The sequence below is a fragment of the Misgurnus anguillicaudatus genome, chromosome 23 (assembly GCF_027580225.2).
Source record: "Misgurnus anguillicaudatus chromosome 23, ASM2758022v2, whole genome shotgun sequence".
Lineage (NCBI taxonomy): Eukaryota > Metazoa > Chordata > Actinopteri > Cypriniformes > Cobitidae > Misgurnus > Misgurnus anguillicaudatus.
Window position 1 is genome coordinate 5,441,367 of NC_073359.2, and position 27,586 is coordinate 5,468,952.

At 35.8% G+C, this 27,586-nt stretch overlaps 1 protein-coding gene and 1 long non-coding RNA gene across 2 annotated transcripts; one reads left to right on the forward strand and one right to left on the reverse strand.

Moving 5' to 3' along the window:
* Window positions 1-2,411: 2,411 nt before the first annotated feature.
* Window positions 2,412-5,021, forward strand: LOC129454186 (single-pass membrane and coiled-coil domain-containing protein 3-like). The gene is made up of 2 exons (XM_055218701.2): window positions 2,412-2,567; window positions 4,046-5,021. Exon 2 carries the CDS (start codon window positions 4,064-4,066, stop codon window positions 4,745-4,747), a length of 684 nt encoding a protein of 227 aa, XP_055074676.2. The 5' UTR covers window positions 2,412-2,567; window positions 4,046-4,063; the 3' UTR covers window positions 4,748-5,021.
* A 17,959-nt stretch (window positions 5,022-22,980) lies between these two features.
* On the reverse strand, window positions 22,981-23,871 carry LOC129452776 (uncharacterized). The gene is made up of 3 exons (XR_012365970.1): window positions 23,729-23,871; window positions 23,326-23,459; window positions 22,981-23,167 (listed from the first exon to the last, which is right to left on the reverse strand). It is a non-coding gene; the product is annotated as an uncharacterized lncRNA (long non-coding RNA).
* Between the last annotated feature and the right edge of the window lie 3,715 nt (window positions 23,872-27,586).

A 27,586-nucleotide genomic window follows, 5' to 3' on the forward strand; every position in this document is an offset into this window, starting at 1 on the left:
CAACAATTAAAGAAACAACACTACCCCATAATTACAACACACTAAATAATGGCAATAACAGCTATTAGATTATAAAATTGATTCATTAGAAATATGTGTTTTAAGTAATTTCTTAAAACAAGTAAAAGATACAGCATTCCTAATAGAAAAAGGCAAAGAATTCCACAGCTTAAGCACAACACAAGAGAACGACCTCCAACCCATAGTTCGTAGCGAGGCCAGTGTAGTTGAGAAAGCACAGGGGTAATATGGCAGCATGATGGTGTATAGGTCAAAACACGAGCAGCTGAATTTTGCACATATTGCAGTCTCTTAATAAAATTTGCAGGTAACCCTGCAAATAGAGAGTTGCAATATCAAGCCTAGATGTTATAAAGGCATGAATGAGCCTTTCGGCATCAGGCATGGCAATAAATGGTCTTATACGTGCAATTTTCCGAAGATGATAAAAAGCTACTTTAGTGACATTCTTAAAATGAGTGTTAAAAGTCAATTGTGCATCAAGAGTCAAATTACAGACATGTGCAGAAGGAAGAATCAGGCACCCATCCAGACTGGATTTAGATCCAGTAAATCTAAAGTTATTACATTTATTTACAGTAGTTGAACTGCCAATCAAGAGAATTTCAGTTTTTGAACCGTTTAATTGTAGGAAGTTCTGTTTCATCTAGACCTGTATTACCAATAACCAAGCTGATAAAATTGTAAATGCTGATGTATTTACAATGAAATATCCCAGACTGTATTTCAGAATAATCTGCTCAAGAGGCAACATATAGATACTGAAGAGAGTAGGACCCAACACCGACCCCTGGGGTACACCTTGCAGTAAATTAACAGTCTAAGATTTATTTGTTCCAGAATAGACAAACTGGGAGCGTTCTGAAAGCTATACCAAAAAAGACCTATCCACTTCTAAAAAAATAGAGTTTATTTCCATATTTCAAATGTATTAAAAACATTACACATTCAATTACAAATCAAAGCATAAACACAATTTAGTATGTCTTGTTCTTTTAAAGGGAAGCAAATAAAATGAATATTAAGCTGTAAAAAAATAAAATAAAATTAGCAGTGTCAACACTTAAAACTGAATTTTTTTAAAGATTTAACTTCACTTTAAACTATTGAATTGTAACTATTTAGTTGCATTACCATTGTTGTTGATATCTGCTGCACATCTGTGTCAAATCAAGTAAACCAACTTCTGTCACCCAGAAACAGGTATTTCAACCCAGGATCCAGTTCCTGACAATTTTTAGGTTATGCGTCAAAAATGTCACCCCACAAGATTTTGCCCTCTTGTTGTGTTTTTGGGGTTGTTGTCTTATTAAAACACCCATTTTAGGGGCATTTCCTCTTTGGCAAAGGGCAACATAATCTCTTCAGGTATTCTGATGTATTCAAACTGATAGATTTTATCTTGTGTGCAATAAATAGGCCCAACCCATACCATGATTTTTGCACCACCATGTTCAACTGTCTTTACGGTGTACTGTGGCTCAGGACACAAAATGTCACGTCATTTTTCTTTGGGTCAGTTGATGTGTTGATGTGATTCTGCTCATGACTTTATTTAAACAATGGTGCTTAACGGGGACTTCTTGCAAACAGCTTAGCTTCATTCAGATGTCTTCTGACTGTCATAGTACTTACAGATCATTTTAGATCATCTTTGAGGTGATGAAAGGCTGAATCTTTGCGTTCCTGACTATTTTTCAATCTGTATTAACCGTAGTTGCTTGTTTATTTCCATGTGCTTTAATTTTTTGTTGCCATTTTAAAGCATTTGAGATCATTTAAAGCTGAGCATCATAAACTTTGTTGCATTTCTTTACATTTTCCCCTCTCAAATCAACTTTTTAATCAATTTGCGTTGTTCCTCTGAGTAATGATTGAATGGTCCATTTTAATTAGAAATTCAGCAGCAGATATATTTTATAACAATGGGAGAAATATTTACTTCCACTCTTTCCTAACAAAGGACAAAAAGAGAGAATGAACTCATTTTCCAATTAAACATCACACTGCTATTATTTTGATCATGCCACTTTCAATGAAACAGTATATAACTCAGAACAAGTGGTGTGGATATCATTTCAGATGGGTCTATTGTTTTTCTATTACACTACTACATCTGTAAGTAAATCATTTCCAATGCAGAAATATTACTACTACAAATAACAGTGGTTTAGCAGAACATAACTGTATTAACCTATAAACTGGTTAACTCATTTTTTTCGTATTCACAGACAGTCTTAATTTCCTGTCTTTTACAAATTACATACAGGAAGTTCTTCACTGAAGTAGGAAAACAATTCAGCAGTAAACAATCTTTAAACAAACCCAGCCAGGACATGAGCCCCCTCCCTGTCCTAGGGGATTTTTTGTGTGCAGTTAGGATTGTCGCCGTAAAAGTGAAAGTAACACAGTGCAGTATAAAATGCAATGGTTTCATTCCTGTCCAGTACAACATTTAAGTTGAATGAATAAACATAAGAAGAGTGTTAGAGACTGAGATCTGAATCACCAACAGCACAATCTTCAGTTCTTTAGAATAAACCCAGGTGAGCAAGAACAATAACTTAACTTTTATTTCATAACATTTTGAGTTCAATTGGAAATAGTAATGGGAAATATTGTGTAAATATCAATCCATCCAATTTATCTGTTGTACTGTACATTTTCAAAAACTCTCGGTTTATACTTAATGCTAGTGCAGTGTCCAAATGTAAGACAAAATCTTGTAAAGATTAAGCTGATTTTCCAACCACATGAGTTGTTTAAAATAAACTCAGTTTGGCTAGTGCATATTATAAACAAAATTATCTTTAAATAAATCCTAACATGATTAACAAAAGATATTTTTATCATAATTGCTTAGCACCTTATGTTTAATATGTTTTAATTGTCTAAAACAGGTTACTGCAGTACATTTAATAGTTTAATGATTGTGTAAGTGTTTAATGTTGTACATTAACATTGTTTCACAGATTTTTAGCTGTAAATCTTGTTTAAAACAATATTTTATTTTCCAAGATCAGTGAATTGTTTAAACAGTTGTTGTGAATTTACTCTAATGCAGCATGATGCATTCACCACTGAACACACAAACCTCAACTGTGACAAATAAATAGTTGAGAAAACAAAAAATAAGGCTTAAAAAACGAGTTCCCTTAATGAAAAGGTTTTGATATTTAGTGAACCTAAACTTTTTTTTTTCTTTTGCTAATCAAGTTGACAAGTTCATATATACTATATTAATTTATGTCACTTTTGTCATTTAACAAATTTGACTGCAAAACCCTCTAAGTGCATGCAAAAAAATCTACTTCTTTTGACCAGACATGTTGATAGATCACGTGACATACGTCTTCATAACAACAAGTTATTATGATGTAAAACAAGCGCAATTTAACCACAAGGGACAGCTGTTTTATATATGTATTTGCGTTTGAATAGAGGCACTTTACTGCTTTCGGGCATTTTTGAATAAAACTACGTCCCTCCGTCTTCTTTTTGTTGAATAACTCCTCGTCTGGTAGGTCATCCAGGTAATTTTTTGTATACTATAAATTGTTTTTCGAATACTATGAATTCGGACAAACTACTTGCCTCTCCTACTATATAATATGAAAGTATGCGGACACAGCCAGTCACTTTGCAGACTGATGCGGATGTAGTACGTCCGAATTCATTCATACTATCCATATTCATACTGTTTTAACAATCGATTAGGAGGTACTTCATATAATTCAGTATGTACTGCAATTTCGGATGAAGGCTTTGTCTGCTCTCCAAGAAAGTGTACAGACTATCTCCCTTGCTATATACAATTACCCAGATTACAAATGGCTTTCTCCATCTACAGCACATGCTTTAAATACTTGTTATTCCTGTCATTCAGCATCAAATTTGGCAAGAGTATCTGAAAATAAGAATTATAATGCCTCAACAAAAATTGATTTTGCTTCAGCTTTTTGTTTTTAAACAGAATCACCTATTACACTGTAATCCTTAATTCATTATCTCTCTTTTATTCAAGACTTGGACACAAAGCACAATGAATTTCGCTGATATCTTCTACCCTGAAAATCCTAAAATGAGGGAGACGCTTATCCGCAAAAGTCAAGAGATCGTAGAACTGATGAAGAACAACTTCAGAGCCACCAACCAACTCATTGATGTTCTAAAGGAACACTTGGGATTGCGCTTCAATCCAATCACCCTGAACGAGAGCGCTACTGTTAAGGCCAACTGCGATGTATTAATTCAACGCATCCGTGAGATCCAGACTCGGCTGGAGAAGATTGACAAGGAGCTGGTGGAGAAGCTGGAACCTGACTTATATGAGAAACTGAAGACAAGAGATCTGTCTATTCCTGAACGTGCAAAAGTTTCAGAAGTTCTTCGTGGAATTCAATGTGGTTTTGCAGGCTTGGTAGCCCCTTTTGTGGTCGGTTGGTTATTTCAAAACGTGGCGATTCTGGGAGGCATAACAGGCACATGTTGGGTCATTGCAACAGGGTTATTAGGCGGTGTTGTCTTTGGGGTGCTATTAATGGGGATCGAAATGATTTTTCAGGGCATCCTAGGAAGTATTGAGCGTGATCGGCTTAAGCAAGCTCTTAAAGAGTATGAAGATGCTTTAGAGGATTTTAGGCCAGCTTCTGAAAAATATCAAGATAGCATAACCGAAGTCAAGTTGACTATTAAACGTATGGCTAATATGAACGAATTGTCTTAAACATCAACATCAATGGCTTTTCGTGTATGATTTAATTTTTTGTTGTTGTTTATATTGTCAGAAGTGTTTGCTTGAATAATAAGCAAGCAAGTCATAACAGCTGACTATTCAAAAATATCTGAATTTAAATTGAAATAAACATTAGAGTAAATATGCAAAATGTAGACAAACGCTTATACATTTGTGGAGTTGAATACTTAAATAAAAGCACAAATGTCATTTGAAACATCCATCTGTCTTTCTTAATTCAGAGAAATAAATTGTTTAACATTTACTAATGGCTCCTGAATCTACATTTAAAAAAATTTAATTTTGTTATTTACTTGTTCTCAAGTCATTTAACCCTCCTATTATGTTTGGGGTCAAACTGACCCCAAAGCTATTTTTAAATCTTTGAAAAATATGATAATTGTATTTTTAAACCTTTAAACCTACTTTTTGACTTGAAGTTACTTTTAGTCACTTTGGATAAAAGTGTCTGCCAAGTGTATATGTAATGCCTCTGAAAAGAGGGAGAAGAAAACTCATAAAGATGCTGAAGTTTCCCCACTGCGAACTTTATGTGTAATGTTTTTCATAACAATTGACAATAAACTTTACAAAACAACATCAATTGTCTTTTTCTTTTACACATTTTTACATAAACTGTCAATTAAATACAGTTTTAGTTATTAATAATCAATGATGCATGAATTAATACAGCTTTTTAGAATATCTGATACAGACAATTCAAAATAACATGTACTCTTCAAATAACTCTCATCTGAACATACATTAATATCTTAAACTGTAATTCACTTTTCACATTCTTCAATATATTTACATTTTTCTAAGTAAATTAATCAGTCAATACTAAATTAATAGAAATAAACATTAAATGTAATACATAAAAATACACTAAACTCTCAATATATGGCCTCGTGTTGTTATCTGGGCCTTACGCCATTTCACGCCTGGGCTCATGCATCTCTAAACTAGTACACATTTAAACATTTCCCCAAAACACAATCAGTATCATCTTAGCATTTATATACTTTTAAACCTTGTTCTAACATCATATTATTCCATTGTAACATTTTATTCCTTCAGTTAATACCTGAAAAGAGGGAGAAGAAAACTCATAAAGATGCTGAAGTTTCCCCACTGCGAACTTTATGTGTAATGAAGAAACCCCGCGAGTTCTCTCCCAGTGAAGTGAATCAGGCAAAAGCAATCGATCGCCCCCTGCGATCGAGCAGGCAAAAGTAATCGATCGAACCCTTATTGTACCCAACTCATAAATCTAATAGGACATAGATGAACTAAAATAACAAACAAATAACATCGTTACATTTTATAAACAGTTATAAACTTAAACAGTTACGCTTCACAGAATAAAGACTTAATAATTTCAAGGTAACACATTTCAATAGGTAACAGTATATGAGTTATAAACATATTCACACCATATGTAAAGTAATGTATTTTCACTGTTTCACAGATTAATTAAACCTTAGATGAATTAATATTTCTATGTAAATACAGATTTCAATTGTTTTATATTTCTAAATTCTTTTATATTTCTATGTAAATACACATTTCAATTATTTAATATTTCTCTGTAAATACATATGATTTATAACCATTTCTTTGTAAATACATATTTCAATCTACCACACACTCCCCGACAGAATAAATGTCGTCTCGACATTATAGTTCTTTTTTTCAACAAGAGTCTTTTACTCACGAACGGTTTTCAAGAGTTCTTTTAACGGTTTTCCGTTTTAACAGTCCATAGATTGTCCCAAACTTGTTCACTTTCTGAAGCAAGTAAATAGTGCCTAAGTATTTTAAAGTGCAAAACTTGAAAGAGGTAAAGAACAACAGTCCATAGTTTCTTTGAGTTTCAATGTTCAACAGTCTCTCAAGACTGATTCATAAGGCACACAGTCCATTGTTTTCTCAAAATTTCAAAGTCACAAGACTGTTAAAGGCAATTGTCCTTAGACAAAACAGTCCATACTTTTCAAACTTTAAAAGTTCAAAGAATTTTCAAGGCAATATTTCCAAAACAGAACAGTCCATCAGTTCAAAATGCCAGACTGTAACAGTCTATAATGCAAATAGCAAATTTATCAGTTCATGGTTCCCATTTAGTGCACTCAATACACAAAAGGCATCTGGAAACAGTATTGCTGAACAGGTGGCAACCATGTCGGCAGTCCATAAGCAGACACATACGGTAAGTTTGGTTGTGGTGTTTGCAAGATCCCATTTAGTTGCCTGACATTATAAGTTGGTGTACCCAGTTCATCATAGGTAAGTAATCTTGGTGGGTATCTTTGCCTTGTAGGTAGCTGGTTAGTTTCCTCTCTTTGACTCTCTTGGTCACTTTCAGGGGATAACATGGGAGCAGAGACTTGTTCATCAACAGGTAAGTTTAACTCTTGTTCTGTCTCTTGGTCTGTCCCTGCAGGTGGTTCTTGATCCTCTTGGTCACTCTCCTCAGACGACATTGAATCAGGAACTTGTTCCAGGACCCAATTTTGCTGCTCATTAGGCTCTATGGTAGGTAGTGATTTGAGACTTTCAGGTTCAACTACACAGTTTGGTTGAGGTACTTGTGGTTGTACATAATGAAAATTGAATTCATCGTCACTCTCATCATCAGATTCCACATGGCTGATTTGAGGCTTTTCCAATGCACATTTGGGTCTGACTTTTGCAAGTGGAGCATTTTTAAGAGGTAGGTGATCACAAGGCATTAGTAAGTTACGATGGAGGACTCTGGATCGTCCCTTTCCCTTTTCTGGCTTTACTTCATAAACTGGGAGCTCACCACCCATCTGTCTCACAACTACATGAATGTTATCTTCCCAGAAATTTCGAAGTTTTCCAGGGCCCCCTCGTGGTGTTAAGTTCTTTACCAGAACACGATCACCTGGCTGCAGTGTGGTACTTCTTACCTTACCATCAAAATTCTTTTTGCTCCTGTCAGCAGATTTTTTAGCACACTCTCTGGCAATTTCATATGCCTCTTCCATTCCGCGTTTCCATTTCTCCACATATTCTTTCTGATTACAGGTAGACATTTCTGAATTCAAGCCAAACAACATGTCGACCGGCAGTCTTGGAGACCTTCCATATAACAGGTAGAAAGGAGAAAATCCTGTTACTTCTGAGCGGGTACAATTATAAGCATACAGTAGCTTATTCAAGGAGTCTTTCCAGTTCGACTTTTGACTTTCTGTGAGCGTTCTTAGCATTTGTAACAATGTCCTGTTAAAACGCTCGGCTTGGCCATTGCCTTGCGGATGGTAGGGGGTCGTTCTGGAGCCGATGATGCCACAGTACTTTTGAAGCTGTTCAAACAACTGATTCTCAAACTCTCCACCCTGATCATGATGGATGCGAGAAGGGAAACCAAATTTTAAGGCAAAGTCATTAAAAATCCGATCTGCAGCTGTTTTCCCTGACTTGGAAGTAGTGGCGTATGCTTGGGCGAATCGGGTGAAATGATCTACGACCACAAGTATATACTCAAAACCTCCTTTGCAGCGGTCTAAGTGGAGAAAGTCAATTGAGATCAGTTCAAAGGGCTGGGTCGTAACAATACTTGTTAATGGGGCTCTTGTCTCATGACAGGGCTTTTTCTGCTTCAGGCATCTGCATGTTTTGGTGACATAATGCTCAATGTCTGCTTGCATATATGGCCAGAAGAAACGTTCACGGATGAGTGAAAGAGTGCGATCTGTCCCTTGGTGGCCCATTTCATCATGCAGCTCTCGCAAGACTGTTCCTTTAAATTTTTCAGGGAGGACCACTTGTGTGCGTGTGGAAGTGATTCGGCAGAGGATTCCATCCTTGTTAATAGTAAGCTTTCCCCATTCCCGAAACAGGCATTTTGTTTTTAGGCTGTATGATTTGAGATGTTTCACTTGCGGTTTGGTGTTGGATAGTTTGCAATCATACACAGGACTAATACTCTGGTCATTAGTTTGCGCCTCTTTGATCTCATTCACAGACAATGGAGTAATTGTTGGGACTGCTGGATGAGCTTCAAGAGATGAACAGTTGGTTGACACTGACCAGGGGATGCTGTGACCTTCTTGAGCTTCTACAGCTTGAATCGTTGCACCTATTACATCAGATGACAACTCCTCAGAACACTCTTTCATCATTGTGCCAATGTCAAGGGGTAATCGGGACAATGTATCAGCATCAATATTTTCACGGCCGGGCCGGTATTTGATTGTAAAGTGGAAATCTGCCAATTCAGCGACCCACCTGCAACCTGTGGCATTCAATTTGGCAGTTGACAGGACATATGTAAGGGGGTTGTTATCACTATATACGGTGAAGGTTGGGGCATAATACAAATAATCACGGAATTTTTCGGTGACTGACCACTTTAAAGCGAGGAATTCTAGCTTGCCTGAGTGCAAGTGGTAGTTTTTCTCAGCAGCTGATAAAGTCCGGGATCCATAGGCAATCACACGAAGTTTCTCACTTTGTTTCTGGTATAATACTGCACCTAGACCTTGAGCTGATGCGTCGGTATGCAGTATAAAAGGCTGTGAAAAGTCTGGGAAAGCTAATACAGGAGGCTGAAGCAAACAGTCAATCAGTTGGTCAAGAGTGTTTTGATGTTGTTCAGTCCAAGTAATGGGCTTACTCGAGGGAACAGCAGTTTTCATGCACTTTGTCTTTAATCGTTTCTTGCTTTCTTTCAGGTGAGCAGTATTTTCTGGAGTACCCTTTAACAGGTCATATAAAGGACTAGCAATGCGAGAGAAATCTTTAATGTACTGTCTGTAGTAGCTAAGTAGACCAAGCATTCTTCTCAGCTCACCAACATTCTTTGGTTGTTTGTCTTTCAGGGATCGGACAGCTTCTGTGTCAGCAGGATCAACTTTACTTCCCTCTGCTGAGACTATTCTACCCAGGTAACGTACTTCAGGTTTGAAAAGCTCACACTTACTTGGCTTAAGTTTGATGCCGTGTTGCCTAAGTCGTTGCAGTACTTTTCTTACATCCTGGACATGGTTCTCAAAGGTCTTACTAAACACCAAGGTGTCATCCAGGTAGGGGATGCATATCTCATCTCGCAAGCCTTCTAAACACTCTTCCATACATCGCTGGAAGGCTGCGGGCCCATTCATCAGACCAAAAGGGACGCGGACCCATTCATATAGGCCCCATGGTGTCACAAACGCTGTTAGATGTTTACTCTCCTTGGACATGAACCCCTGGTGGTAGGCCTTCCCCTGGTCTAATGACGAAAACCAAGAATTACCACCAAGGCTGTCCATAATATCCTGTACCCTCGGAATTGGCTGCCTATCTGGGTGAGTCTTTCGGTTCAGGTCCCGATAATCGATACATAACCGGAGGCTGCCATCTTTCTTTCTCACACACACGATTGGAGAAGAGTAGGAAGAGTTAGATTTTTCAATCCAGCCTTGGGCTATAAGGTCATGTAAATACTCTTTCATCTCACGATAAAGAGGCTTTGGTACTGACATGTAAGTACGACTGACTGGTTCATCATCTTTAAGGGAGATACTCAGTTGCAAGTTCCGGATGCACCCAATGTCATTGTCTGACTTAGAGAATGAATGGCACTCTTCCTTCAACATTTGCTTTACTACCTGTCTCTGGTGTTTACTCAGGTGGCTGACATCGACAGGTGGGACCCATTCATCGGGACTGATGTTATCGGGACAAGTATCTGCAGTCTGGATATTACATACCCCAACAGAGGTAGGGTTTGTGGGCACATCAAACATACTAGCAGGGAATACATTCTTGACGAGCTGTACTGTACCCATCGGGGTCTGTCCCATGAGAGTTACATCGTGATCTGTGTCATTGTACACCTCAATCACGATATTTGTTGGGGCTCCTTTTCTCAGCCTCACTAAACTGTCTGTGAATTCAAGCCCCTCTGGCCACTGGGGGTTTACATCAGGTTCAAAAATGAGTGTGCTATCCTCTTTAACTGGCTGCATGTACACTCGACATGAGACCTGCACAGTACTATGTTTGGGAATGTTAACATGCACTTTTGTAGTTTTCACTATGTATTCACATAAATTCTCTGCACTCACCAGTTGGATGAATGTCTGCACTTTGCTCCTTTTTAAGCTGGGGAATGCAGCTTTCACAGTTTTCTCCAACATTTTGTTGACAGTGTTTGGTTGTTTTTGCTCAATGGAGTCCACAATTTGCTCTATCACATTGAAACCTATTATAGGGTGTGAGAGGTTCTGACCCCTAGCTACAAGCATAGGAATGACAAGTTCAGTTTGGTGTGATGTCTGTGATGATAATCTGAATTTCACTTCAACATACCCGATATAGGGCAGCTCAATGCCATTGGCAGCCACAAGGTTCAATGTATTTGGAGCCTCCAGGATATTGGAAACATCTCTCAACGGGACTTCTGGTAAGTATTTCTCTTTCCACACTTCATCAATGACACATACCTGGGAGCCTGTGTCCCATAGTGCTTGAGCTGGTTGGCCGTGCAGGTAACACTCAATGAGACATTGCCTTCCAACTAATGATGTCACAGGGGAATACTGATTCACTTGGGTTTTGCAGGGAGCGTGAACACTCATGGTAATGCAGGAATTTGACACTGAACTCTGTAAGTTGATACAAGCTCGCTTGTGTTCAGTCCAATGGTGAGTTTGGCAGTTTTTACAACAATAAAGTACCTTTTTACATCGTGAACACCGTTTCATTTGGTTCTCCGTTTTTCCACAGGCTGCACATATTTGGGACGGGTCAGTGGGTCTGGCTACTCCCTGTCCCGCGGAAGTAACCTCTCTCCATTTAAAGAAGTCTCTCTTGAAGGCTTGATACCACGAATCCTGCATCCTGCTTGGAAGTGCTCACTACTGCCACATCTAAAGCAATGCGTGCAACGGTCCTCTGTTCTTTGCTGCTGACAACTGAAGCACTTTCTTGCTTGGGGACGACTATTCGGTGCATAATATTGTCGAGGCATATACTGGGGTTGGAATTGAGTGCTCAGATTTGTTGGGTTGGCACCCGGTGATGCCCAATATGGTTGCACTGGACATTGAACCATTTCTCGGTCAAAGGCTCTCTGTGTAGGAGCGGCGCATTGTGGTGAGGCAAAGGCTGGTTGCTGCAATGATTCTCGAATGTGAGCTATTTCAGCACTGAGTGTTTTTAGTGATGCTACATCAGTTCTCAGTTCTTTAAGTTCTGACAACACACTGGAGGATGGTTTTGGTGCACTAGGAGTCACACTGGATTTCTTATCAGTAGTTTCATCGCTGGACATAACTGAATGAACAGCAGTACTTGTGTGCTGTACATGGGTTTTCTTTTTCTTTTGCCTTTCTGACTCATTAGCACAAGCAATGTTTAATCTCTCCAACAGAGCCTCATCTGTGGTTTTTGTGTCAAGAAGAAGAGGCTGCAGATCTACCTTAATGCTGTCACTTTGGAGACCGGTGAGTACAGTATGTAAGAACATGCTCTGAACTAATGCTGGGTCATATTTAAGGCCTGATTCTGCCTCTTGAGACGCAAACAATATTTTCTGACGCAGGTCTAGAGCTCGCATTAGAAAATTCTGAGGCGTTTCTTTGTTTCCTTGGCATTCAGAGGTAAGCTGCTTGTAAAGTTCGGTTGCACTTCTTTCTTGGAAGTGCGAACGCAGAATTCGTCTGAGCGTAGGTAGAGTTAGGTTTGGCTTTCCTTCTAAATAGCTTCGCAACTGTAAACCAGGAGAAATGGCACGAATGACTGCATCACAAATCTCACATTCTGGGTAGCCTCTGCTCAGACCGTTCTCAATCTGGTGTGCCAAACTTGAAAAGGTCAATTTCTCTTTTTGACCTGGCTCGCCGATTTGTCCAGAAATTTTAAAATCTTTGCGCCATGGTGAGCTTAAATGTTGAGCATTTACAAAAGGCGTAGCAATTTGTGGTTGAGGCTGGACAACGCTTGATTTTGTGCCAAATTCGTCCAATTGTTGAATTTCAGTCAATTTTTGTTTCATTGCGAACTTCAGTTCGTCAAACTCCTTTTGCAATTTATCTTTTTCTGTGAGTTTGCCTTGTTCTGCTGACTCATTTTCAGTGACTGTATTCAATTCTATTATTTTATCTCTCAAGCTTAACAGTACAGACATGCCATCATCTTCTAGCTCTGCTATGCCCTCTTCAAGATGTTGCAGTATGTAAGAGATCAGGGACATGCGTGATTTAGATGGGACATTCTCTTGATCTGATATTTTCAGGAACTCACAAACACTGAGAAGTTTGTCTTTGGATAGGGGATTTAACATGCCGATGACTTCAACTTGCATTTCCTCTAGCACGGTTGTCTCCATTTTTACACTAGAGTGGACCTTTTCACTGAGTAGTGGCTTACTTGAGACTGAATGAACTTATCTGTTTCACCTGATGATCTCTTTGGCCTCAGGTTTACGGTTCTTTCTCTCTTTCTTGCCTTTACTTCAGGAACTTTTCCACCCCACTGCTGATCTGGGTTGTTTTAGGGGATGTACTGCATCAGAAGTTGTCTGCCAGGTAAGCGACAACCACCCTCTGAAGAGTAGATCCCAGCGGTGCCTCCAAATGTAATGCCTCTGAAAAGAGGGAGAAGAAAACTCATAAAGATGCTGAAGTTTCCCCACTGCGAACTTTATGTGTAATGATTTTCATAACAATTGACAATAAACTTTACAAAACAACATCAATTGTCTTTTTCTTTTACACATTTTTACATAAACTGTCAATTAAATACAGTTTTAGTTATTAATAATCAATGATGCATGAATTAATACAGCTTTTTAGAATATCTGATACAGACAATTAAAAATAACATGTACTCTTCAAATAACTCTCATCTGAACATACATTAATATCTTAAACTGTAATTCACTTTTCACATTCTTCAATATATTTACATTTTTCTAAGTAAATTAATCAGTCAGTACTAAATTAACAGAAATAAACATTAAATGTAATACGTAAAAATACACTAAACTCTCGATATATAGCCTCGTGTTGTTATCTGGGCCTTACGCCATTTCACGCCTGGGCTCATGCATCTCTAAACTAGTACACATTTAAACATTTCCCCAAAACACAATCAGTATCATCTTAGCATTTATATACTTTTAAACCTTGTTCTAACATCATATTAGTCCATTGTAACATTTTATTCCTTCAGTTAATACCTGAAAAGAGGGAGAAGAAAACTCATAAAGATGCTGAAGTTTCCCCACTGTGAACTTTATGTGTAATGAAGAAACCCCGCGAGTTCTCTCCCAGTGAAGTGAATCAGGCAAAAGCAATCGATCGCCCCCTGCGATCGAGCAGGCAAAAGTAATCGATCGAACCCTTATTGTACCCAACACATAAATCTAATAGGACATAGATTAACTAAAATAACAAACAAATAACATCGTTACATTTTATAAACAGTTATAAACTTAAACAGTTACGCTTCACAGAATAAAGAATTAATAATTTCAAGGTAACACATTTCAATAGGTAACAGTATATGAGTTATAAACATATTCACACCATATGTAAAGTAATGTATTTTCACTGTTTCACAGATTAATTAAACCTTAGATGAATTAATATTTCTATGTAAATACAGATTTCAATTGTTTTATATTTCTAAATTATTTTATATTTCTATGTAAATACACATTTCAATTATTTAATATTTCTCTGTAAATACATATGATTTATAACCATTTCTTTGTAAATACATATTTCAATCTACCACATATAAATACAGTATAGTCCTGTGAAACTGATCTAATGAGTGTTTTACTATTAACACGTGGAAAAGGGTAAAACTGTTGTCAAATAAACCAAATCTTATATATTATTTTCATTACTACATTTATTTTCTTACTAAAATATCAGAGATGGGGGACTCGAGTCAAGTCATATGTCATCAAGTCATCAAACTTAAGTCGCAAATTTGAGACTTGAGACTTGCTTGACAAATATTTAAAAAGAAAAACTCGATTTAACTTGACTTGACATTCATGATTTAAGACTTGACTTGGACTTGAGTTAAATGACTCCAAAAAACTTTTTTAAAAAATAAATATTGGTTTTTGAACGCACACAAGTGCGCAACCTAACCACATGACCAGGATCCTCATTTATAAGGCTTGCATACGCACAACTTTCCATGCAAAGGTTGTGTTCTATAAAGAAAAACTTGACGCCGTACTCACATTTTGGAGACCATTAATGGGAATTGGTGACACAGATGGCGAGAAAGTGAACTGAAATCAGATTAAAGAAAGTAAATATGACAAGAACTATTATAAGTATTGATAACACACACACATTTAATTTTACTATCATATGTTAGATCCATGTTATCATGATTATGAAATCCAGCAGTGTTATTTGCACTTGTACTGAGAATTGTTTCATATACAATAAAATTCAATCTTAAATCAAAAATCATTTTAAATATTTAAACAGCGCTGTCTCAAGGTCACGTTGTCCACTACAGGAGCGCGATATAAACCGACAGATGGATAGCATCAAATATCCATTAAATAACTGCAGAACGCAGTGTAAATAACCAAAAATTGTCCTTAATTAATGTGCATTTTTATCATCAAGTGTCAAATTGTAGAAATACAGCCATCAAGCTCCTGGACAATCGTTTCTCTCTATAATATTGTTAGTCCTAAATATTATGTGAAAACCTGCATGAGGAAACATGCGTTTACCTATTACATTAAAATACATATTTACTCTCACGTGTACAAGTTAATGCAAGTCTGTTAGGTAAAAGAAAATTAATATTTATGTTTTTAAATTTAATGATTAATTTTTTATATGTCTGCTTTTTGTATAGCAGAGGAGAATGCTCGTGCTGCTGGAGAACAGTACGCATAAATCAGACGCGTGCACAAAAGGAGCAGAAAACACATATTTATTTTATTTTAGTGATTTATGCAGTGATTTTGGCAAGGTGTTAGAGCATATAATTGCTGTAAAAAATATATGGGCTCTATCTTCAACAGTTGTTAGAGTCAATATAATCCACAAAGGTGAAATGGGTGAACTCCACTCACGGGTGATGATGCAAACCGGAGAGAGAGGGAGACAGCTGGTATACCGCCTAAAAACGAAGCGAACCAGCTGTATCAAAAACAAACAAAGTCAAAATAATCCAATGTTCCACAAGCGAGCGGTCCGGGTGAAGGCGGGTCTCCGAACGCCGAAACCAAACCTGGGGTAACAGAGGAGAAGACAGAGAACGACTGACAGGACAAGGCAGGGCAGCAGGACTGTGATAAAACAATGAGCGCGCACGGAAGACAGGACTACGTGCAATATAAAGGGACAGGTAAACGAGACACCACCGGTGAACAATCTACTGAAACAAGGGGGCGGAGTTTAGTGAACACACGAGGACCCGGCACCACAGGTAAACAACACACACACACACATCACACAGCCATCGATCACCCAGCAGTCATGACAACAACCGGCGCAATGCGCGACGCAAGTGTCTTTTGCTAGTTTCCACCCTGCGCAACTATCATTTTCACATTGTTTAAATAGCAAATGCATTTGCGCCTATGGTCGTTCTGGTCTGAAAACGAGGTGTGCTCAGGCGCATTGTTGGCGCATTGTTGGCGCATTGTTGGCGCGGGACGACAACGCGGGTTTGCCTATCACACACATGAATACAGCATCACAAAAACGCTTTTAAATATGAAAGATTAAAGGATTGAATGTTAAAGATTATTATTGAGTCTCTTGGACATAAATGACGATTAATTATGAGATGTAAGAAGGTGCAAAGAGCTGCTTCAACTGTAGCCTGGTAAGTAAATAAATGCTTCGCTTTAAACAAATGAATCTGTTTTTAAATGTTTTTTAAATGCTACCTCACGGATTTATTGTATATGATGACTCTGTACCTGCGGATATGGTGAGATGAGCAACATTTTTAAGTAATGCTTAAAAAAACTTGTGACGCTATCCAAGTGCTGAAACGTGCGGAGAGCCGTTTGTAAATTCTTTATCTCCTGTTTGTTACAAATAAAGTACCTTTTCTTACATACTTGTAAATTATTTTTTGATGATATTGGATAGGCATACATTTAAAGCAATTAAAAGCCTGCTTTTTTACTTCCATGACTTAAAAAAAACGGGTTTTAAAGGTTTTAATAAAAAAATAACAATTTCAATACAAGTGAAAAACAACACAATTATTTAACATTAATCTTAAACTGGGGATCTTCTTCCTCCGCTTAGTTTTTCAGTTTACAAAGTCCGTCATCTAAATAGGGATTAGACATAGCGCCAGCGCAACAGGCTTTTAAAGGGGATGAGGGTGAGACTCTCATTGGTTTATTGCAGGTTACACCCAAAATACTCCCATTACTTTTTAAAAAAAATAGGAACAACCCGTTTCGACCATGCGCTCAAACCATTTTTCCCGTCGTTAAATTAGCAAAGTGGACACGCCCAACATTGTGCTGTGCGCTTTAGACAATGCGCTTAGATCTTTAAAATAGGGCTCTGTAAATGCTTCGGTAATCCCTGTAATGCTGCCTGACTGCAATGCTGGAGGATTACGAAATGGCTTGTGCTTATTGGCTGGGCACATTTAGCTTACGATCCCAGCCTCATTAATATGAGGATCAGCATACAGGAGGTGATTTGCATTGACTATATATGGTTAAAAATGGGCGTGTATAGGGCGGGATTTTCCGGTGATCTGTGATTTATAAAAGGAATATTGCTTGCTGGTGTGTGTACGCATGGTTTTATAAATCTGAATATTTTTTGCGTAGGCTATTTTTGGCTTTTATGCGTACATTTAAAAACATTCAATGACAGGCACTATGGCAGCTGTCACAGTAGGCAATTGATGATTTTTGGAGACAGAAAGACTCTATATCATCTTGAAGTCACCAGCCTCTAAGAATACACTATAGTGTCGGAGTTGCATGTACCCCATGCACACCGTTTGACCATTTTAAACTGAAAATGACAAGAAAACGAATGAAAACTTTCAATGAATGTGGAAGCAGGGAATGTTAGCTATGCACACTGTGATTGGCTCATCGCGTTTAGGGATGTGGCTTAGCCATAGGTCAATTTGATTGGTCATCTCGTAAACATTTTGACTTTATCTTACTTAATGGGGCGCAGCGCAGACCTGTTGGCCTATGACATCACACTACCGCGAGATCGCTTTTAAACAAACTGAGGCATTTACTGTTAAATCAGTCTCGCAGTGCTAATGCCGATCGGTCTGCGCGACGCCGAAAGAAGCCAAACGAGCGCTGAACGTTGAGTCAAATAAGACGAGCATCAGAAAACGACAGAGGTCCGGACCTCTGGGACCCCCTTTTTTGGTGGCCTGATTTAACTTTTTTGAGAAAGACATTTCAACTGCACCGCAGATGTTTGTGCTCCACCAGACACTCAACTAACATAAACAAAATGTGCGTGTAGATGGAATAAACCGTTTGTTGTATTAGCAAGGGGTGGGACCGTGAGGCTTTAGATAGTTTACTTATACAAAATGTAGTCAGTCAAACAGTTATTCAGCCAATACACTAACTTTGCATTTCAAACAGTATATTGACACAGTTGTACCTAAACACTTTTAATGCTTTTATGTTGGCCTAATTTCAGTTACATTTACATATTAGGATTTGTAGTTTTGATTTTTATTTATTTTTTGGTTTTGTGTGGACACCTTTTAAACAGAAATGCATATAATAATTTTTTGTTGCAAATAAAACCCTCACAGTCCATAACTACGGTAGATTTAACAGTGTTTAAGATATACATTTTAAATCATTAAACATTTGTATGACTTGCCAGTGACTTGCTTGACCCAAGCTGCGACTTGATATGAATTGCTTGCCATAAAGTAGTGACTTGACTTGATTCTCACAAAGATTGACTCGGACTTGCTTGAGAGTTGAAGGTTAAGACTTGAGACTTAAAGGAACAGTATGTAAGAAATGTATATCAATTAATCATAACATGGCCCTGATATGTCACTAGAAATCATTTTCATTTCAAATACTTATATCACTCACAACAGCAGTGCGGCCAGGATATTGTCATTTAAAAAGTGGAGTTTCAGCCCTCAAATGATGTTTATGTTGTCATGTTGTGATTTGGCCACCAGTTGTGTGATTGCAGTACCAGTTTTAGCCACAAGTTTTGTTGTTGCAATACCAGTTTTGGCCACAATCCTACATACTGTTCCTTTAATTGTGACTTGCACATGTGTGACTTACTCCCACCTCTATGGAGGACCACAAGGGTCATGCAAAATGCAATAAAGAACTTCAATATTTAATAACCACCTAGACAATAAAAATAGCAATTAATACATTTGTTTAAAAATTCATTAATTAATCTATAAATAAATAGACAAAGTTACAAAAAAAAACATTATGTAACATTTTGTTAGGCAATAAAAAGTGAGATTATAAAAATAATGTAGACATTAAATATTTATCCATTAATAAATAGTTCAAATTAATATAACAATTTACAAAAACAACATGAAACACTCAATAAGTTCATCATTTTAAATTGCATTTATAAATTTCTCAATTAAATAATGGAATTTCAAAAAGCGATTTAAAAAGAGACATAAATAACTGAATTTACAGTATAAATTGAACTACAAACACAGGTTTAAATTAGGCATTTAAAAGGGCATTTCCTTTTAACATTTCTGTTTTCATTTTCCAGATGGTTTGCCTTATTATTTTCGCTATTCGATTTGCTTTTCGTTTTAGCCTCTCTATTTATCTATATCTTTTCCGTGACTCTTTGGGTCCTCATCCGAGATCTATAAATCTGCGCATGACATACAATCAGAGCCAATCAGCATGCTTGTTACATCCACCTGGCCATAGCTAATTTGCATTTCTCATTTGACAATTTGCAAGGACCCAAAGAGTCACGGAAAAGCTAAATAGTGAGGCTAAAACGAAAGCAAATCGAATAGCGAGAAGAATAAGGAGAACCATCGGGAAAATGAAAACAGAAACGTTACACGGAAATGCCCATTTAAATGCCTAATTTAAACCTGTATTTGTAGTTCAATTTATAAATCCAGTTATTTATTTCTCTGTTTAAATCGCTTTTTGAAATACATTTTGAAATTCAATTATTTAATTAGGAATTTGTAAATGCAATTTAAAATGATGAACTTATTGAGTGTTTTATGTTATTTTTGTAAATTGCTATATTACTTTGAAGTATTTATTCATGGATTAATATTTCATGTCTACGTTATTTTTATAATCTCACTTTTTATTGTCTAATAAAATGTTACATAATAATTTTTTTGTAACTTTGTCTATATATTTATAGATTAATTAATGAATTTTTAAACAAATGTATTAATTGCTATTTTTATTGTCCAGGTAGTTATTAAATATTGAAGTTCTTTATTAAATTTTGCATGACTCTTGTGGTCCTCCATACACCTCTGCTAAATATACACTAAATGTATGTGCTACAAAAGATACGTTTTCATAGAAATGAACCTATTAAATAAACAATTTATGTATATTAAAAAAAAAGTTATGTTTTTTCCTACAATTTTATTTTAAATTAAGTTATTTAGCACATATTAGGGTCAATTTGACCCCAAACATTAAAAGTTATGCTAATATTTAACAAGAGGGTTAAAAGTGTTTCATCTCTTTCAGTGCACATTTTCTTGCTTAGACAGTTTTTACTTTTTAAGTGTGTAAACCGCAATATCCACAAGAAGAATATAGAGAAGTAAATGTTTTTGGACACATCAAATATTTGACATGTCGAGTCGAATTCTTCATTTAACACTTAATTTTTAAGCTTGAAAGGTTCTCTGAATGCAATGGGTGTGGATGGTGATCAAAGTCTGGAGAACAAACAACATTCTTCACACGGCTTATCCTAATGTATCAGTAGTTCCTGTTATTCTGTGGATGTTGTTTATCTGTACTCAATCCCCTGGTGGATTTCCGCTTTGCCACACTTCCTGCTGAGGGATGATCTGCTTTTCTGGCATATCTGTTGCAAGTTAAAACTAGAATTCAGTATAAAAATCCATATTATTCCCTGTGTAGTGTTGGATAATATCATTAAAATGCTAGACTTTTTAAGCACACGTGCTAAATTGTTCGCTTTAATGCTTATATGTTCTGTATGTGAATGTTGATTCATACCAAAATGCTTATTTGCATAGTTGTGTTTGACACATGAAAATGTCTCTGGGTACATGTAACTTTTGTTCCCTGAGAAGGGAACGAGACGCTGTGTCTCCCTTGCCATACTTTCTGCCCCCTGTCTTTGTTGTTAAGCCTCACAATTGGTTGAATTTGATATAAACATTCAAAAGCACTTACCACTGGAGATGTCCCCAAAGTGTCACCCCAGGGACGCAGCGCGAGTTCCCTCGAAAGGGAACTGTAACAATGTATCTTTAAAGGTAACACAATGTAACCTTGCTCTCCCTTCAAATGTGTCCCCACATTTAGTCCTTGAATTTGAGAGTATTGGACCTGGAAAGTCCTTGAAAGGTCCTTGAATTTGAAGTTGGCTAAGGTGTGGGAACCCTGTATACTGCTACTTGTGCTATAAGGAACACATTTTATATAAATCATAAAATATATATTCCATTAAAACTATACAAATTTACTGCACTCATTTGCATACTTAAAATGAAAATACAATTTCAAATTATTTTCTGTGAATAACAACCAGTGTAAATTAGTGAGGGGTGGCTTCTGTGTTTCTCATGTGTCGTGTGTATGCTTTATTAGTCTCTGTTGTGTGTCGCCCTCTATTGGAACAAGACATGATGCTTTAAAGTGGTTAATTTAAAGTGCGTCATGCCTTTATAGTTAATTAGAAAGTTATTAAATTATTATGTAATTCATAATCAACCTGGATGAAATTTTGTGCCATGGTAGACAGAATTTTAGGTAAATTAGGTAAATTATCTTAATATATACATACATGTACTATAAATATGTTAATAATTAAAGTGTTTTGATGACTTGATATCTGTAAGACTATTGTAAAATAAACCAAACCACAGTGTTAAACTTGTATAATGTAATTATTTTAAATGTTTATATTGCTGTATGTTCAGTACACTGCAGTGAGATTTTCAACATGTGAGGAGTCTGAAGACACTCGAGTCGACTGAACTTCTGCTCATATAACAGTTTCATTTCTTATAATGTTTAATAAAGTATCAATGTTATCAGATAATGTTGCTTATAAAGTCATGAATAAATCATCTTTGTGAAATCTACCATGTTTACTGTGGTAACTGCATTAGAGGTTGTGATGTATTTTGTTTTTGATTGTTGATTGAAAACAGGTACTTGATGGTTGGACTCAATGTTGTGGGTGTTTAAATAAAGATCAGGTGTTGATATTCAACAGAAAACCACTGAAGACAAATGACAGAAATATACTATGACTAAATTATTCATGTGAATGTTTTGCATCGACCCTTTGTTGGGTTTAATCTTTGTATCAGTCTGTTTTTCTATCAATTAAACAAAATAATAGACAATATAAATTTATCAAGTGTAAAGGTTTATTTCATATGTTACAAATGTGTGACACTGAATGTAAAGGTCGAGGTTTACAAACAATGAACATCTTCATGAAGTATAAGACAAAGTTTAAACCACGGCAGCAATACTGAAATACTGATCTGTTTCCATTTGAGGTTTAGAAAACCATGAGCGCTGTTTTACAAACACGTTCAAAGATTTCAGCAAAACACCAAACTCGGTTTAAGGTTAAACCACCAGTCTAGTTAAAGGTGAGACTCTATTAGTAGTTTTAAAGTGACCAAACCAGTGGAAAACATCTTAAACATGTTAAGTTTTGTTGCCTACTTTTGGCTAAAAACAAAACAAAACAAAATTATGTGATCATCTGCTGTTACAATTAAAAGTACAAAAAAATAAATAAAAATAAAATAAAAACGGTAAATTAGAAACACAGAACGATGTTTATTTTGTTTGGCAGAGTTTACTTTTGTTATTGAAAGAAACATTAATTTTACTATTTTGTACAGAAAATAAACTTTAAACAATACTACACAATTGCTTATATACAAAACTAATAACCAACAACAAAAATGTTTAAAGTATTTTCTTTTGTGATGAAAGACACTCAAAAAGATGAGTTCAGTGTGTGGTTACTTGACGCTTAGTTTCAGAGAGAAATCAAGATATTTTCTAGCTAAGTTAGGTTATATAGTTCATACTTGTTATTAATTGTAAGTGTATATAAGTATAAAATCAAGAATACTCTTGTGTTTATGTTTTTGGCATCCTTATAGCGTAGGTGCTGTCATTGTTTGGCTGAGTTTTTACACCGCTTGATAAACCACCGTCACATACTGAAAGATCAACAGGAGAATCTATATTAACATTTAAACAACAATTGTGCCTTAAACTAAATGTATGTTTCACAATGTAATCAAACCAGTATTGTACTGTGATTTGATTGCACTCATTTAATATAATGAATATAAGTAATGCCAGTTAATGGTTTTACCTGTTGTTGGTTTGGGTCTTGATGCTGTTCTTGTGTCAGCTGTTTTATAAAATCAGTTTTATAAAGTTGTCCTGAACTGTTTCCAGATCTGATCCAACAATTATTATTAACAGCACAAACAGCTACCACCAGACCTGGTTTTGCACAATTTTATCACATTTTTAGATAATAAACAATGCATGCATAATACTTATAAATTAACTAGGAAAATGATGTTATATTTTTAAACAGAAAGTATGATGTAACATTGCAGGTCATCTATGCCTAAAGTTATGAATTAGCCCCCTTATGAATTATCTTTATTTAGCCCCCTTAAAAATATTTTTACACAATTACCTCTAATAATACAACATCATTATAGTTTTAAAATCACATGACTGTATTGAATAGCTAAAAATATCACCTGTAATGAACAGAAAAACAATCATCAGACCAGAAATGAGGATGACAGTCGTGAATTGTGTTGAGTTTTGCTCAGTTATAGTTATCTGATTGTTGCTCTGATGTATTGTTGGAGGTTGTGTGATTGTTGTACTGAATTCACTCGGTTGAATCGGTTCTGTAAATAAAGTTTGTTTTGTTACAGCAGTCACTGTTAGTGTCAGTCTACTACATTAATATATGAAGTGTTTGGTTCCAAAATGAGATAACTCCGCTTTAAACATTTTTGTCAAAACATGTTTATTATCATGTTATCATGTTTTTATTGTGTTTTATTGTGCTAATTATCTGCATTTTATTAGTTACGAAGGCTTAAATCAAAACTAATCAACTGCAGTTTGATTGATATTAATTGGAATGCACAATTAAAAAACAAGATTTTGGAAAATTTTAAAAATGGAGGTTATCTTATTTTGGAACCAAACATTTCCATAACTAAAAATGTACTTACCATTGATGTTCAGTCTTGTGCTGTTACTGAGTTTTGGAGGTGTATCGGTGTTCATACAGTAATAAACTCCTAACTCATTTACAGTAATATTATATATCACCAGATCATGTTTAGATTGTGTTGAATATTTGTTTTTAAATGTTTCATTTAAGTAAAAAGCAGATGTTGGGTTTGAGAATGAGCGCAGTATCACTGTAGGAGAATCTGACTGTTTTAGTAAAATCCAATAAACATCATTTATATCCAGATCACAGTTTATAGTCACATTTTGTCCCAAATCTGTTAGTTGATCTAACGTCACTGCAGCTTGACAAAACATTAACACATCTATAAGAAACAAGAAAAACACACATTTATTATAATAACACATGGACTGATGAAAATCTAAAACATCTGCCACAAATATTAACAATGCATTAAACAATGAACATGAAACAAATATTTAAAATGTAATAAACTTACAGAGCTGAATCTGAATAATCCTCATGTTACTGCTTTGATCTGAATAATTCGTACATAAACACACGTGTTAATATCAGATAATCTCTCTTAGTCATGTGAATGTGTTTAGTTGTGCTGCTGCATTGTTTAGTAAAACAGATTACCAAATAAATCCAGTACAGAATACGCAAGACTCGCTTTCATCTGCAGACAGTGAGAAACTCATGCTGGTCATCTGACTGTCTAACTATACCATAAATACAGCACATGTCACCAGAATATGTACACTGTAAACTCCCAATTGCTGTTTTAATTTGTTGCTATAGGTGCTCACTCCTCATTAAATGTATTTCTGCTTCAGTTCAACTTTAAGTTTATCAGTAGAGGGCGCCAGACAACAAAGAGACGAATAAACAACACATGACTCCTCTTCAATACATGAGGATGCAATAGGAAGTCTTAAAAGCCGTCTGTCAGTCTGTGAGTTTGACTTCCTCTTAGTGGTTTGTGTCAAATGTCTGAAGCTGCATCTCAGTGTATTTGTGAAAAAACAAGAAACATTCATGTGAAAGCATTTTAAGAGATCAACATGAAGATCATTCAGCTTCTAATATGTAAGTCTACAAACTATAACTGTTTTAAAAATAATTTATTTTTTGTGAAATTTATAATACTTTTTTTTGTTATTTTGATAATTATTTAGATCTGCACATATTGTGTCAAGCTGCGGAGACTTTGAATCATCTAACAGATTTGGGACAAAATGTGACTATAAACTGTGATCTGGATGAAGAAGAGATTTATTGGTTATTACTGAAAACACCAGATCCTCCTGTGATGATATTACGCACTTTGCCAACAACATTTTTTCTCTTCAACACAACATTTAGACACAAATATTCACTTCAATCTAAAAACCATCTGTTTATAAATAACATCACTATTAATGAATTAGGAGTTTATTACTGTATGAATAAAGGTACACCTCCAAAATTTAGCAGTGGCACCAGACTACATATAAATGGTAATGTGATTCTTCTGTAATTATTAAAACAGCTTAAAGCTCAACACATAACATTACCAGTCATTAGATTTGACTTTAAATCTTTATTCACAGAGGACTCATCCGCTCACAGTCAGATTGAAGTTGATTATATTCATCAGAATCATACAGTAGTCAAATATATTGAACCGAATCAAACACAATGGATGATTATTATTCTCATATCTTCTCTATTAAATGCTCTTCTGGTCATTGTGGTCATCGGTGAGTTATTTACTTTAACTTAATAAAATATTCAGTAATGTGCCTCCATTTTTAAAAGAGTTTAACACAACATCTCTGTTTGTTAGCTTGTGTGTGTTATTACTGTAGAGAAAACACAAAACATCAAGATAAAAGATTACAACAGAGTCAGTTTTTGTCTCCAGATCAACTTCAAGAGTCAAAGAGCTTTACTCTGGTAAATCACACAAAACACATTAAAACATCTCATGTAAATAAATAATTGATTTGATTATCAAGTTTATTGTTTAATAGTTTCACACTGTTAAGATAATCAGTTGGTTATATGTCTGCTCATACTAATACTAGAAGTTCTTCTATGACTCTTTCAGTACACCGCTGTGAGCTTTTCAACATCATGAAGAGTCTGAACACGGTCGAGTCAACTTTGACATCTTGTGCTTAATTTAATGATGTGCTTGATCCTGTTGGTTGTAAAATGTTAGGAAATAAAAAAATAAAGTTGTTTGAAGTAAACTAGGAATAAAATGGAAAAAACATTTACTGTGGTGATTTGTCAATGCACTATTATAAAACTGTTACCAAAATCTGAAATATAACACTTAAATAAAAATGTTTAGCGTCTTATGCCAGATAACTGGATGAATAAGATGGTCGCAATTCTGTTAACACAACCAATGGACATTTACTTGCACCTCCTCATTTTTGCACTCCTAATGTGGTTTACAGTTTTTTACAGACGCTAGGACACATTTCTCAATAGGTCACTTTTGCAAAACTCTTCACACAGTGAGCACAACAGAAGTCTATGTGGGCTAAACTGAGGATCAATTATCATTGCTTTGGTACAAAATGCATTCAATGACTACATCTCTGAAATTTCATGAATTCTTTTCTCACTCAGACACAACAACTGCCAAAACTTTTGGACGTACAGACCAATTTGCAAATGCTTACATACTGTTTTCAAAACGGTTAAACTTATGTTCAAAACAATAACAATGCAAAACTGAATAAGACAGCAATTTGCTACATTTCTACAGTAATATTTTAAAGAATTTATTTTAAATCTTAAAATTAAATGCTATAAAAACAATTGGACAATTGAACCAGTCACAGCTGTCCACAGCAGAGTAGATTAGCATTACTATTGTATCTGTATCAGTGGATGGTGTGTATAGAAATTCTTGCATTTTGGAATTGCGCAGTGCAAAAATCTTGTCTGAATCATGTCCGATTCATTCATATATTGCAGTGAATTATAAACAGAGATGTGTCCTTGTTTTACACAAGAACAAATTGTATAATACTACATGTTGTTAGTGTTTTTTAGGTCATTGTTTTTTGGGTGACAAAGTGTGTTTGTCTGCTGCCAACCTTTGCTAGTGTTCTGGAAGAATTAGTTCATTTGAGACCTGAATAAAGTGTTTTGGTAGTTGTAGTGCATTTTGAATGTGAAATGAACTGCTTTGCCAAGCTAAAAGTCATTTAGGAGAACTGTGTGAAGAGTTTTGCAAAAGTGACCTAAGTATTGAGAAATGTGTCCTAGCCAGGGCCGGGTCTACAGGGGGGCTGGGAGGGGCATTGCCCCCCCCAGATTTTCCTTCTGCCCCCCCCCCCCAAAATGTCCAGCCAACCATAAAATAACAGAGTCTCTTTAAACAAAAAACGTCCACAAGGTC